The sequence below is a fragment of the Salvelinus fontinalis genome, unplaced genomic scaffold (genome assembly GCF_029448725.1).
Source record: "Salvelinus fontinalis isolate EN_2023a unplaced genomic scaffold, ASM2944872v1 scaffold_0002, whole genome shotgun sequence".
NCBI lineage: Eukaryota > Metazoa > Chordata > Actinopteri > Salmoniformes > Salmonidae > Salvelinus > Salvelinus fontinalis.
The window spans coordinates 809,713-825,152 of record NW_026600211.1 but is presented as its reverse complement, the minus strand read 5'-3'; the positions used below and the strand labels follow the sequence as shown (position 1 = coordinate 825,152).

General features: G+C 46.1%; 1 protein-coding gene across 4 annotated transcripts in view; it reads right to left on the bottom strand.

Moving 5' to 3' along the window:
* Nucleotides 1–5,449: 5,449 nt before the first annotated feature.
* The window catches only part of LOC129841918 (carbonic anhydrase 14-like), a 36,381-nt gene continuing 26,390 nt past the window's right edge, over nt 5,450–15,440 (bottom strand). For 3 of the 4 annotated variants that reach the window (XM_055910282.1, XM_055910281.1, XM_055910284.1), the window contains 10 exons: nt 12,555–12,700; nt 11,212–11,307; nt 10,920–10,986; nt 10,356–10,513; nt 10,029–10,152; nt 7,695–7,718; nt 7,502–7,586; nt 7,224–7,265; nt 6,378–6,431; nt 5,450–5,591 (listed from right to left, as the gene is read on the bottom strand). In XM_055910282.1, coding sequence (XP_055766257.1) covers nt 5,495–5,591; nt 6,378–6,431; nt 7,224–7,265; nt 7,502–7,586; nt 7,695–7,718; nt 10,029–10,152; nt 10,356–10,513; nt 10,920–10,986; nt 11,212–11,307; nt 12,555–12,700 — 893 coding nt within the window. In that variant the 3' untranslated portion in view covers nt 5,450–5,494. The remainder of the gene's footprint in view (nt 5,592–6,377; nt 6,432–7,223; nt 7,266–7,501; nt 7,587–7,694; nt 7,719–10,028; nt 10,153–10,355; nt 10,514–10,919; nt 10,987–11,211; nt 11,308–12,554; nt 12,701–15,440) is intronic. The other variant, XM_055910283.1, reaches the window with a different exon arrangement.

Below are 15,440 nucleotides of genomic sequence, written 5' to 3'. Positions count from 1 at the left end.
GACAACTGTAGACTTTCCCAAAAGCACATTGTCTTAACATAAACTGTACTGTAACAATTTGAAATCCTCATGGCCCCATTTGCTCCTGTTTTCCAGGTTATCATGGTGTCTGATGTTCATCTCCAGATCTGTGGACTGATGAATTCTCCAAACTTTGAAGTACCACTCCCTTCATGTGCTTCCTGCTCCTCTTGATTCCCACAAGTCTAACTACGAAACCAAACTTCCCACCTTCAGCACACTAGCCACAGTCGGGCTAGGATTCTTGCACTATGCTCACATTATTTCCTGCCCAGTATGGAGTGAGGTCACTCTTCAGGTTGTTCCTCCGTATTCTGGTATGCGGCGACAGAGATGGCGCTGTAGGGGTTCAGGACCATCTGGGCACAGCGCACTATGGTGAACAGCAGGAAGGAACAGAGTATGAAGACAAAGAAGAGGGCAAAGCCCAGGTCCACGTCCACCTCCATCCTGGCCACCGGCAGAAGAGGAGGGTCCATGACTTATCGTATTCAAATGAGACTGATGCAGACTGACAAAGGTTAAAAACAATATAGGTAGAAAACCTTTTTTTAAAGTGTCCTTTGCTGCTTGGTGTTGGACAACACTGGAATCCAAACTTTCTCTCTCTCTCTCGTCCGTCCTTGCTTTTGTGTCAATCTACTTGTTCTAACAACCTAGAATCGTAGCTTGTTCTAATGAAGGGTCTTAATGCTGTCTCCTCTCGCTTCAATGCCTTTCCCTCTGGACCATACTGCTCAGGGTCCAGCCCCCTCTCTCTCCTTCTCAATCTGCTCTCTCTCTCTCTCTCTCTCTCTCTCTCTCTCTCTCTCTCTCTCTCTCTCTCTCTCTCTCTCTCTCTCTCTCTCTCTCTCTCTCTCTCTCTCCTGTTGTCTCTCTCCTCTCCTCTCGCTCTCTCCTCTCTCTCTCTCCTGTTGTCTCTCTCTCTCTCCCTCTCTCTCTCTCTCCTCTCTCTCTCTCTTATTTGCATAGGGTTGATGTACTCTCCACTTGTGTGAGTGTCTCTCTAGTGGCATCAGAGTACAGGAGGCAATCTGCATCTTTTTGGTCAGGATCAGTTTCCACCACCGTCTCAAGTGAATTGCCACCAAGGCATCATATCCTTTTTCAATTCCTCTACCTTAATTTTGTCCTGATCAGCTTTTCTTTCATTTTGATTGTTTTGTTGTCAAACTAAGTCTATCTTCTCCCTCTCTCTCTCCCTTTCTCCTTATCTCGCCCCCCCCCTCTCTCTCTCTCTCTCTCTCTCTCTCTCTCTCTCTCTCTCTCTCTCTCTCTCTCTCTCTCTCTCTCCTAGGAGTCCTACTCAGTGGCCCCTACTTTATCCCCCAATGTCCCTACCACCCTACCCAATCCACTCTACTGTAGGCCAGCTATTCTTCAGGCTTCAGCATGCAGAGGACACGTGTACTCACACCTGTGTCAGGTAATGGTATATCTATAGGAAAGTGAAGGTGCATTACAGTGTTTAAACACCTCAGCAAAACACCAACACACAACACAGCTACAATGTCTCCTCTCCATACTGTATATGCATATACATCCCTATGGACGAACACACAGGCTCAGTGGTCTAATGTACAGTCATGTATTTGTTTACCCACAGATTGACAGTTGTTTGCTTTGTTTCTCCCTTCCATCCAAGTCTACGTTTCCAAGTCTACGTTTCCACCACAGGGTAGGCATCATGCCACGTGCTGTTCCCCCTAGTCCTGCCTCCTGCCCCTCCTGCTGGTTGTTGTAGCCTCCTGGGGAGTTCCAGAGCCCTGCCTGTTGCCTGGACTGAGTCCTGCTGGCTGTTCTAATCTCAGTTACGGCCTGATCGTCACCAAACCCCTCTTTAACTATTCATGGAACACAGGTGCCAAGTTTGACTGAGTACGTCCATCTGTTTGTCCATCCCCAGGGGGGTTGGGAGTGCCGTCCAGGAGAGGTGAAGAGAGGGAGGGAAGTGAGAGAGAGAATGAAGGAGTAGGGGAATAATTCTCATGTCATATTCATGTTCAGACCACTAATGATGTCACACAGACTGGATGTCACACAGAAGAGTGTAAGATGTAAGGAACATCCAGGTAGAATCCCACCAGAGTGATACTACTGACCAACCTGAGAAGGAAGGAGTAATCCTATCTGCCCTACTCCAACACCTCCAGCATTCCATCCCATTTCACCACCAGGCTGTGAACGAGAGAGGAGGAGGAGAGGAGGGGACGAGGGGAGAGGAAACTGATCCTTGGCCATAGATCTCTGTTTCTCTGACCACTGATGAAGTAGGAAGGGATGGAAATGGATACAACCCAATCAAGACAGAGTTGGATTTTGTTTCTTTGCCAATTAAGTAACACAGACCACATGTAAAGAAGTGAATCGATGGATGATAGATGGATTGATATCACTTAATGAAGTTGCAGCAAGTTGAGAGCCTCTGCTGCATAATCGGTTAAAGTATATTATAATGGTGCGTCTTTGTTTATATGTGTGTGTACATAGGGAAGTAGAAACTAGTGCATCTTGGGTCTATCAGCTCTCTTCCCCTACCTAGTGTTCATCATGTTTTAATTTGAACCTTTATTTAACTAGGCAAGTCAGTTAAGAACACATTCTTATTTACAATGACAGCCTACCAGGGAACAGTGAGTTAACTGCCTTGTTTTGGGGCCAAACATCAGATTTTTACTTTGTCAAGTTGGGGATTCAATCCAGCAACCTTTTGGTTACTGGCCCAACGCTCTAAACACTAGGCTACCTACCACCCCAGGATGTGTTGTGTACTACACCACTTGTCCTACAGCAGTGTATAGTGTTCATCATGTGTACTACACCACTTGTCCTACAGCAGTGTCTAGTGTTCATCATGTGTACTACACCACTTGTCCTACAGCAGTGTCTAGTGTTCATCATGTGTACTACACCACTTGTCCTACAGCAGTGTCTAGTGTTCATCATGTGTACTACACCACTTGTCCTACAGCAGTGTCTAGTGTTCATCATGTGTACTACACCACTTGTCCTACAGCAGTGTCTAGTGTTCATCATGTGTACTACACCACTTGTCCTACAGCAGTGTCTAGTGTTCATCATGTGTACTACACCACTTGTCCTACAGCAGTGTCTAGTGTTCATCATGTGTACTACACCACTTGTCCTACATCAGTGTCTAGTGTTCATCATGTGTACTACACCACTTGTCCTACATCAGTGTCTAGTGTACATCATGTGTACTACACCACTTGTCCTACAGCAGTGTCTAGTGTTCATCATGTGTACTACACCACTTGTCCTACAGCAGTGTCTAGTGTTCATCATGTGTACTACACCACTTGTCCTACAGCAGTGTCTAGTGTACATCATGTGTACTACACCACTTGTCCTACAGCAGTGTCTAGTGTACATCATGTGTACTACACCACTTGTCCTACAGCAGTGTCTAGTGTTCATCATGTGTACTACACCACTTGTCCTACAGCAGTGTCTAGTGTTCATCATGTGTACTACACCACTTGTCCTACAGCAGTGTCTAGTGTTCATCATGTGTACTACACCACTTGTCCTACAGCAGTGTCTAGTGTTCATCATGTGTACTACACCACTTGTCCTACAGCAGTGTCTAGTGTTCATCATGTGTACTACACCACTTGTCCTACAGCAGTGTCTAGTGTTCATCATGTGTACTACACCACTTGTCCTACAGCAGTGTCTAGTGTTCATCATGTGTACTACACCACTTGTCCTACATCAGTGTCTAGTGTTCATCATGTGTACTACACCACTTGTCCTACATCAGTGTCTAGTGTACATCATGTGTACTACACCACTTGTCCTACAGCAGTGTCTAGTGTTCATCATGTGTACTACACCACTTGTCCTACAGCAGTGTCTAGTGTTCATCATGTGTACTACACCACTTGTCCTACAGCAGTGTCTAGTGTACATCATGTGTACTACACCACTTGTCCTACAGCAGTGTCTAGTGTACATCATGTGTACTACACCACTTGTCCTACAGCAGTGTCTAGTGTACATCATGTGTACTACACCACTTATCCTACAGCAGTGTCTAGTGTTCATCATGTGTACTACACCACTTGTCCTACAGCAGTGTCTAGTGTTCATCATGTGTACTACACCACTTGTCCTACATCAGTGTCTAGTGTTCATCATGTGTACTACACCACTTGTCCTACAGTAGTGTCTAGTGTACATCATGTGTACTACACCACTTGTCCTACAGCAGTGTCTAGTGTACATCATGTGTACTACACCACTTGTCTTACAGCAGTGTCTAGTGTTCATCATGTGTACTACACCACTTGTCCTATAGCAGTGTCTAGTGTTCATCATGTGTACTACACCACTTGTCCTACAGCAGTGTCTAGTGTTCATCATGTGTACTACACCACTTGTCTTACAGCAGTGTCTAGTGTACATCATGTGTACTACACCACTTGTCCTACAGCAGTGTCTAGTGTTCATCATGTGTACTACACCACTTGTCCTACAGCAGTGTCTAGTGTTCATCATGTGTACTACACCACTTGTCCTACAGCAGTGTCTAGTGTTCATCATGTGTACTACACCAGTGTGAACATCACACTGACCCAAGCAACATCGTCATTCAACTCCTTTATTTTGATCCTTACTGTATTTACAGCTGAATTCAGACAAGCAACACACACTTATACACACACACACACACACCACAAGATACACAACCCAGACACCAACAAACCTCCCCTTGCACCCTCACACACTCATCAACAACACACACACACACACACACACACACACACACACACACACACACACACACACACACACACACACACACACACACACACACACACACACACACACACACACACACACACACACACACACACACACCTTCCACTGGCAAGGAATGTGCAGGGCTGATTTCAGAATCACATGGTTTGGACTATACATTCTTCAATTACAAATTGTGTGACATGTTTCTACTATTCCTTCCTCTCTTTTGGAGGTGTGTCTCGCATGGCAGTTGCAAATGATGATGTCATCCTGAACGCAGTCCAGCTGTGCCCATGAGGCCCTGAAGTTAGGACAGGAAGGGCAGAACGTGGATGGAAAAGAGTACCATGCATACAGGTAGACCATAACAGACCATGCATTCACCCAAAAGGCCATGCAGACAGACACATGGACCAGAGCAGAGGAGGCTTGTGGGAGGAGCTATAGGCTCATTGTAATGGCTGGAATGGAATAAATGGAATGTAGTCCAACATGTGGTTTCCATATGTTTGATGTGTTTGATACCGCTCCATCATTCCATTCTAGCCATTATAATGAGCCTGTCCTCCCATAGCTCCTCCGACCAGCCTCCTCTGGACCAAAGCCATAGAGGCATTCATCCATGCCCTTTGACAGGGAGGGTGGAGTGTGGTTGGGGGGGGGGGGGGGGGGGGGGGGGTTCGTTCATGGAGGTCTCTGATTGGTCTCAGACTGAGGAGGGGACAGGATCTTCTTTTTTTCCTGGTTCAGAGGTCGTGTTGAGGGCCACGTCCTGTTTCAACTCCTTCCCTGGCTCCTTAGTCCTACATGTCAGAGGGCACAGGCAGTCCGACTCATCAATGGAACTACAGGGCATAAAAGCTCAACCATCCAGCAGAGTGATACACTAAATAACTGCATGGATGTGTTCTTGTTGGGAAACATCCCAATGGTATGTCTATGTGTAAATGAACCAAATGACAACAATGGATAAAGGTATGGAGAAGACTGACTTATAGACTGACAAGGACAGACCGACAAGGACAGACCGACCGACCGACCGACCGACCGTAAACAACAAGTAAACAACAAGTAAACAACAAGCACGTCGACGTGGAAACAACATTGATTCAACCAGTGTGTGCCCAGTGGGAAGTTACAGCATTAAAAAGCTATTGAGAGGGAGAAAATGTGCTATATTAGTACAACACTGGATTTAAAGACACAACAATCTACTTTAAACAAATGAGTTGTGAAATTTCCTAGAATAACAGGATTACAGGAAGGGATTAGGATTCTTTAGGATAACACGTGATGTTGGAATTTCTAGAGTCCCAGTCCAAACACAACTCCTAGCCCCGACCACCTTGGTGTTTGCAGATCTTAAGGAATTAGATTGGTAAGTAAAATGGCTAAAAGTAAAACAAGCTCAACTGAGCCTGATTTTAACGATACATCTATGCGCTTTCTTCAGATCTGGAGGCTACACACCAACGTTTAGGGGTGCTAGGAGTTATCTCTAGCCAGGAACAGAAGGCAGATGATGGGGAGTAGAATCAGGGATTTGGGTTAAAGGGGTGAAGGTCAAAGGTCATAATCTGATTGGTGACCTGGGCACGGGGGCGGGCCGGACGCTGGGCAGGACGTCCCAGCTAGAGGTGGAGCTGTTGTGATGAAAACACAGTGTCATGTGACCAGGAAACACAAACGATCACATCACAGACAGACACAATCATGTTAAAAGGGCAACAATTATGCCCCGAACCGACCCTTTATCCTTTTCCTCTGCACGTTTTCTAGATTTGAAATAATGAGATAGTTATTGGCAGTATGGTGTGGGCTGGGTGAACCTTTTGGCATATTCCTTACACCTAGCCAATCATCTCAGATCTTTAGTCTCATTCCTAACCATGTGTCTTTAGCATTAAGCCTGGCAAGCGAGGCTGTTGGTTCTAAATCTAAAGTGCATAATATAGGGAAAAAGGGTCGATTAAGAAGTGGGCAATTATCACACAGTCAGAGGAACAATCAGACGGTAGAGGATGAAGTTGCCCCTGAGCACTGATCTAAGGTCAGTTTTTTGTTTTTACTTCCTGATGGTTACGGTTAGGATTGGAGTAACCAACCGATCCTAGGCCTGAGCATATAGGCCAGGGACTCTACCAGTCACTGGTGGTTAACATAGTAATGTTATTTTTGAACAGGGTTGGAATTACACATTGACTAGGAGGTACACTGATGGGGATGCCCACGTTGATGTTTTTCTTTTACAACTCAAGGGGTGCCAAAACACTTTTGGGGGTGAAACTTGTAGTATAGGCGTGGCTAGCATCTCCAGACATCCCTGTAATTAGAACCCTGTCACAGACAACACTGGCAGTAGTATTTATTTGGTTTATGAACATGTAGTATTGCACATGAATGCAGTAGGTATCAGGTATTATGGAGGATTCCACCTGTTTACCAAGACCCTTTCATTATGCAGGTGTTTGAAAAATCTGCCAAGAGAAATGTGAAGATTGAGACACCAAGAACAAAAAGAAACCCAGGACATTTTGGATCAAAGCATACCACAGTTTCATATGATAAACACAGGTAACCAGCACAACAAAAATCTGGTTGACTGTACTGTTCTCTACTTCAGATAACGCTGTAGTTGGTTTAATCAGAAACAGAATAGCCCTCAGGCAGACTAGTAAGCTAAGAAACCCCATTTAACAGCTCAGTGCCTTACCGTATAGTCTTCACTATGAAGCGAATGATGACAGCCAGACCAACACAGCCACACAGAGCTCCTATTACTATCGCTGTGATCTCTCCTGAGACAGACAGAGAAATATTCCAACTAGTACATCAAACATGAAAAGATAGACATTGGCCAGAGGCCTACTTTAATAATGAATCAACTATGAAGGTCCACATCTTACCGGCAGTGTACACCTTCACTGATTCTGCAAGTGGGAAAAGGAATATGTTATTTAGAGCATTGTCTTATTACCTGTACGTCTGTCATAAAGCCTACATAATAACAGGCTTGACATGATCATAACGGTTTGACATGATCGTGATGTCATGACAGAGGGTTCATGTAAAAAATACTGCTGTGCTACTTTGTTTATGCAGTCGATAATTCAGTTGGAATTAATGTTCAATCAACGTCTAGTAGAACTACAGGGAAATGATTATACATCTACAGTGTGTTCTGTAGTCTTTGGAATGAGTGTTGTCCACCAGTAGAACTACAGGGAAATGATCATACATCTACAGTGTGTTCTGTAGTCTTTGGAATGAGTGTTGTCCACCAGTAGAACTACAGGGAAATGATCATACATCTACAGTGTGTTCTGTAGTCTCTGGAATGAGTGTTGTCCACCAGTAGAACTACAGGGAAATGATCATACATCCACAGTGTGTTCTGTAGTCTTTGGAATGAGTGTTGTCCACGGGAAGCTGGTGGTACCTTAATTGGGGAGGATGGGCGGAATGGAATGATATCAAACACACGGTTTTCATGAGTTTGATACCATTCCATTCACTCCACCCCAGCCATTATTATGAGGCGTCCTCCTCTCACCAGCCTCCTATGGTGTTGTAATAGGCCACCCTATCAGTTTTTCACAAATTCTTTCTCCTTTGTCTGTGTTCTGCTCTCTCTCTCTCTCTCTCTCCATTTCTCCCTTTCTTTCTCTGTCTCTCTCTTCCTCTCTCTCTCACTCCCTCTCTCTCTCTTCCTCTCTTGTCATGTGACAACAACAGTGTCAGTGTTAAGAGAAGAGATTTTGCAAAAACGAATCAGCCATCTCGTAAACAGACCTCCCCCTCATTTACAGCTCCTCTTTCTCTTCCCCACTACCCCTCTCTCTATCTCTCTCTTTCTCTCTATCACTCCCTCAACCCCCCCCCCCCTCTCTCTCTTCCTCTGTCCTGCCCCCTCTATCCCCCTCTCTATCTCTTTCACATCTTTCACAGTCAGTAACCCTTGACATTCCCACAGTTCTCACCACATTCCTCTCTTTAGTGTTTAACGCTAGCCTTCCTCCACATGTCCACCCTGAGAGCCCCTCACCATGTCCACTAATACTGTTTAGTGAAATGTTATTAGGGGTCACGGTACGAGGCTAGCCCGCCCCATGCCTTTCCTGCTGATGCTGATGTTAGGTACGAGGCTAGCCCGCCCCATGCCTTTCCTGCTGATGCTGCTGTTAGGTACGAGGCTAGCCCGCCCCATGCCCTTCCTGCTGATGCTGCTGTTAGGTACGATGCTAGCCCGCCCCATGCCCTTCCTGCTGATGCTGCTGTTAGGTACGAGGCTAGCCCGCCCCATGCCCTTCCTGCTGATGCTGCTGTTAGGTACGAGGCTAGCCCGCCCCATGCCTTTCCTGCTGATGCTGCTGTTAGGTACGAGGCTAGCCCGCCCCATGCCTTTCCTGCTGATGCTGCTGTTAGGTACGATGCTAGCCCGCCCCATGCCCTTCCTGCTGATGCTGCTGTTAGGTACGATGCTAGCCCGCCCCATGCCCTTCCTGCTGATGCTGCTGTTAGGTACGATGCTAGCCCGCCCCATGCCCTTCCTGCTGATGCTGCTGTTAGGTACGAGGCAAGCCCGCCCCATGCCTTTACTGCTGATGCTGCTGTTAGGTACGAGGCTAGCCCGCCCCATGCCCTTCCTGCTGATGCTGCTGTTAGGTACGAGGCTAGCCCGCCCCATGCCCTTCCTGCTGATGCTGCTGTTAGGTACGAGGCTAGCCCGCCCCATGCCCTTCCTGCTGATGCTGCTGTTAGGTACGATGCTAGCCCGCCCCGTGCCCTTCCTGCTGATGCTGCTGTTAGGTACGATGCTAGCCCCCCCCATGCCTTTCCTGCTGATGCTGCTGTTAGGTACGAGGCTAGCCCGCCCCATGCCTTTCCTGCTGATGCTGCTGTTAGGTACGAGGCTAGCCCGCCCCATGCCCTTCCTGCTGATGCTGCTGTTAGGTACGAGGCTAGCCCGCCCCATGCCCTTCCTGCTGATGCTGCTGTTAGGTACGAGGCTAGCCCGCCCCATGCCCTTCCTGCTGATGCTGCTGTTAGGTACGAGGCAAGTCCGCCCCATGCCCTTCTTGCTGATGCTGCTGTTAGGTACGAGGCTAGCACTTGCCCTGCTGCTGTTAACATGTTAGCATTATGCCAGTCTCTCTGACACCTGTCTTCCTGAATGGGACATGGGGTTCATTGTGTTCTGAGGGTCAGACAGGTTGTGTTAGAGAACCCCTCCCCCCGACCTAATGGGAAGGATGAGAGGATGGTCCGGTCGTTAAGTGGTTGAGGTGTACGGTAGTTGTCCTGCATGACGACGCGGTCAGCATCCTCCTTACTGGCATACAGCACTGTCTCCAGCTTCATCAGCTGAGGAAGAAGGGAGGACAGAGAGGAGGAAGAGAAGAGGAAAGAGAGACATAAAGAGGGGAGGAAGAGAGGAGGAAAGATGGTGAAGAGGAGGAAGACAAGAGGGAAGAGGGGGAGAAAAGAAGCGGAGGACATAGTGATGCTTTGAATTCAACCATAAGTATATCACCATCACACACACACACACACACACCTTCCCTCACCTGTGTGTGTGAGATTTTGACGGTCTCTGTGAAGAGGGTCCAGAGGACACTCTGGAAGCAGGGAGGAGTGGTGAGGGAGCCATTGTATCGGTAGTACCGCCCCAGGTCAGAGGGCAGGAGGGACTGGACATCAAAGGCTGGGATGGACACACTCTGACCTGACCACGGAGGGAGGAATGGAGGGGTGGATGGACAGATGAAAGTTAGAGGAGACTCCTGGGGGCACATAGTGGTGCTGTTTGGCACTTCCATAAGAAATCAGAGAATCCCCATAAACTACTGTAGTCGTGGTAACATACCTAGAAGGTAGCTGTAGTAGTAATGCTGATTGGTTAAGGTGTACTTTGATTAAGCTACCTGGGGCGGCAGGTAGCCTAGTGGTTAGAGTGTTGGACTAGTAACCAAACGGTTGCAAGATCCAATCCCCGAACTGACAAGGTAAACATCTGTCGTTCTGCCCCTGAACAAGGCATTTAGGCTGTTCCTAGGCTGTCATTGAAGAATTTGTTCTTAACTGACTTGCCTAGTTAAATAAAAGTAAATAATAATTAACAGCTGTCTCACCTGCATGTCTGACACGACCCAGGTAGTTGAGAATGTTCCAAAAAGCCTGGTTAGCCTCCTCACCTGTCTGACAGATCACACATCTTCCCTTTAGGTCAAGTGTGCAGGCTTTACTATACATTCACAAAGCCTTTCTTACCAATCTGCTGTAGATTTTCCAACTGAAGAAATAAAACGTAAATAAAGGGAATTTGTAACCTATTGTAAAGAATACAAATACAACTCTTTTGAAGTATGTAATGTCTCCAGTGGTTGGTGTGATTATCAGTTAGTTCTGATGTAATAGTCCTACCTCTATGAGGACTCCCAGGACTGCCAGTCCATCCTGCTGGGTCATAGCCACTGACATGTTAGGGTACAGCTCTGAGTTGTAGTGCACCACATGCAACTACACAGAGAGGGAACATGGTTAGCATGTGTGTGTGTGTGTGTGTGTGTGTGTGTGTGTGTGTGTGTGTGTGTGTGTGTGTGTGTGTGTGTGTGTGTGTGTGTGTGTGTGTGTGTGTGTGTGTGTGTGTGTGTGTGTGTGTGTGTGTGTGTGTGTGTGTGTGTGTGTGCGTGGCAGTGTCTAATCTTTAGAAAATCCCTCTTGAGTTTGAATGAAAAGTGCTGCTACATTCGTTTACATAGCGTTCAGATGGGAGAAAAAGAGAGTGAGGGAATGAGAGAGTGATCGAGAGAGGGAGGGGGGATATGCTGGCTCATTGAACATCTCTGAGAGGGAGGGAGTAGGGGAGGGTGGAGAGATAAAGACTAATTGTCTGTCTTAATGTAATAGTGTGTAACCAGAGCACGGAGCCTCTCCTTCATGTTTTCAAACTCTCACTCTCACAAACTCTCTCCCTCTCTCACTGTTCCTCCCTCTCTCTCTTTTCCTCTCTCTCTCACTGCCCCCCCTCTCTTTCTCTCGCTCTCTCTCACTGTTCCTCCCTCTCTCTCTCTCTTCCTCTCTCTCTCACTGCCCCTCCTCTCTTTCTCTCTCTCTCTGTCCCTCCCTCTCGCTCTCTCTCTCTGTTGGCATACCTGTGCAGTAGCAGATGGACAGGATCTGACTTATTCGTCCAAACTCTCTCTCTCTCTGTCTCTCTGTCTCCATCCCTCACTCCATTACCTCTCCACCCATTTTTGCAGATCCACTACATGTTCTACAGAGAATTGGACAGTGTTTCAAGTTCCAAAAGTGTGTGTTTTTGGGGTACAGTAAATACACTGCCAACCTGAGAAAGTTGGTTCCCCTTCCTATGTATACTGTAGGTGTTTGAGAGGCTTTTATTTGGCATGCTTTCTAATCCTGAAGTCTTTACAACAATTTCAATCAGATTTAATTCCACTCCCCAATTAATTAACATCATTCAAACACATGTTCTCCAAAAACCTTTACTTACAAGTTTGTTTTCTCCTACTATGACTAGTGTTAACCAGATTAGCTAAGAGTCTAGATTGCTGTTTAGTGTTTCTGTATAATATTTAATGATATTATAGTATGGTTTCTCAACTGAAGTGCTTAATACTGCAATCTGCCTGGATATACAGCAAGGCACGTACGCATGTCTTTACACATGCAGGCTTACAAACTCTCACCCACCAACACCCCCCACACCCCACCCCCCTCCAAACACACACACAGTCCCTCACCTCTGCAGCGGAGCTCTGACCGTTGATGGTGTGTTCGCTGCCCCCGGCCTCCGGGGCTCCGTTGCCCCAGTGCAGGTGCATCTGGACGGCCGTGAACTGCCAGGGCAGCCCCCCTAAACCCATCCAGCCTGGGAGAGGAACCACCACTGTGATGGAGAGAAAGCATGGTTGCTGTAGTTACCTGTATGTTGTTAGTGATGGAGTCAGCATGGTTGCTGTAGTTACCTGTATGTATGTTGTTAGTGATGGAGTCAGCATGGTTGCTGTAGTTACCTGTATGTTGTTAGTGATGGAGTCAGCATGGTTGCTGTAGTTACCTGTATGTATGTTGTTAGTGATGGAGTCAGCATGGTTGCTGTAGTTACCTGTATGTTGTTAGTGATGGAGTCAGCATGGTTGCTGTAGTTACCTGTATGTATGTTGTTAGTGATGGAGTCAGCATGGTTGCTGTAGTTACCTGTATGTATGTTGTTAGTGATGGAGTCAGCATGGTTGCTGTAGTTACCTGTATGTTGTTAGTGATGGAGTCAGCATGGTTGCTGTAGTTACCTGTATGTATGTTGTTAGTGATGGAGTCAGCATGGTTGCTGTAGTTACCTGTATGTTGTTAGTGATGGAGTCAGCATGGTTGCTGTAGTTACCTGTATGTATGTTGTTAGTGATGGAGTCAGCATGGTTGCTGTAGTTACCTGTATGTTGTTAGTGATGGAGTCAGCATGGTTGCTGTAGTTACCTGTATGTATGTTGTTAGTGATGGAGTCAGCATGGTTGCTGTAGTTACCTGTATGTATGTTGTTAGTGATGGAGTCAGCATGGTTGCTGTAGTTACCTGTATGTATGTTGTTAGTGATGGAGTCAGCATGGTTGCTGTAGTTACCTGTATGTATGTTGTTAGTGATGGAGTCAGCATGGTTGCTGTAGTTACCTGTATGTATGTTGTTAGTGATGGAGTCAGCATGGTTGCTGTAGTTACCTGTATGTATGTTGTTAGTGATGGAGTCAGCATGGTTGCTGTAGTTACCTGTATGTTGTTAGTGATGGAGTCAGCATGGTTGCTGTAGTTACCTGTCTATTGTTAGTGATGGAGTCAGCATGGTTGCTGTAGTTACCTGTATGTTGTTAGTGATGGAGTCAGGATGGTTGCTGTAGTTACCTGTATGTATGTTGTTAGTGATGGAGTCAGCGTGGTTGCTGTAGTTACCTGTATGTTGTTAGTGATGGAGTCAGCATGGTTGCTGTAGTTATCTGTATGTATGTTGTTAGTGATGGAGTCAGCATGGTTGCTGTAGCAACCTGTATGTATGTTGTTAGTGATGGAGTCAGCATGCTTGCTGTAGTTACCTGTATGTTGTTAGTGATGGAGTCAGCATGGTTGCTGTAGTTACCTGTATGTATGTTGTTAGTGTTGGAGTCAGCGTGGTTGCTGTAGTTACCTGTATGTATGTTGTTAGTGTTGGAGTCAGCGTGGTTGCTGTAGTTACCTGTATGTATGTTGTTAGTGATGGAGTCAGCATGGTTGCTGTAGTTACCTGTATGTCTGTTGTTAGTGATGGAGTCAGCATGGTTTTTGCAGTTACCTGTATGTCTGTTGTTAGTGATGGAGGCAGCATGGTTGCTGTAGTTACCTGTATGTATGTTGTTAGTGATGGAGTCAGCGTGGTTGCTGTAGTTACCTGTATGTATGTTGTTAGTGATGGAGTCAGCATGGTTGCTGTAGTTACCTGTATGTATGTTGTTAGTGATGGAGTCAGCATGGTTGCTGTAGTTACCTGTATGTTGTTAGTGATGGAGTCAGCATGGTTGCTGTAGTTACCTGTATGTATGTTGTTAGTGATGGAGTCAGCATGGTTGCTGTAGTTACCTGTATGTATGTTGTTAGTGATGGAGTCAGCGTGGTTGCTGTAGTTACCTGTATGTATGTTGTTAGTGATGGAGTCAGCATGGTTGATGTAGTTACCTGTATGTATGTTGTTAGTGATGGAGTCAGCATGGTTGCTGTAGTTACCTGTATGTATGTTGTTAGTGATGGAGTCAGCATGGTTGCTGTAGTTACCTGTATGTATGTTGTTAGTGATGGAGTCAGCATGGTTGCTGTAGTTACCTGTATGTATGTTGTTAGTGATGGAGTCAGCATGGTTGCTGTAGTTACCTGTATGTTGTTAGTGATGGAGTCAGCATGGTTGCTGTAGTTACCTGTCTATTGTTAGTGATGGAGTCAGCATGGTTGCTGTAGTTACCTGTATGTTGTTAGTGATGGAGTCAGGATGGTTGCTGTAGTTACCTGTATGTATGTTGTTAGTGATGGAGTCAGCGTGGTTGCTGTAGTTACCTGTATGTTGTTAGTGATGGAGTCAGCATGGTTGCTGTAGTTATTTGTATGTATGTTGTTAGTGATGGAGTCAGCATGGTTGCTGTAGTTACCTGTATGTTGTTAGTGATGGAGTCAGCATGGTTGCTGTAGTTATCTGTATGTATGTTGTTAGTGATGGAGTCAGCATGGTTGCTGTAGTTACCTGTATGTATGTTGTTAGTGATGGAGTCAGCATGGTTGCTGTAGTTATCTGTATGTATGTTGTTAGTGATGGAGTCAGCATGGTTGCTGTAGCAACCTGTATGTATGTTGTTAGTGATGGAGTCAGCATGCTTGCTGTAGTTACCTGTATGTTGTTAGTGATGGAGTCAGCATGGTTGCTGTAGTTACCTGTATGTATGTTGTTAGTGTTGGAGTCAGCGTGGTTGCTGTAGTTACCTGTATCTATGTTGTTAGTGTTGGAGTCAGCATGGTTGCTGTATTTACCTGTATGTTGTTAGTGATGGAGTCAGCATGGTTGCTGTAGTTACCTGTATGTATGTTGTTAGTGTTGGAGTCAGCATGGTTGCTGTAGT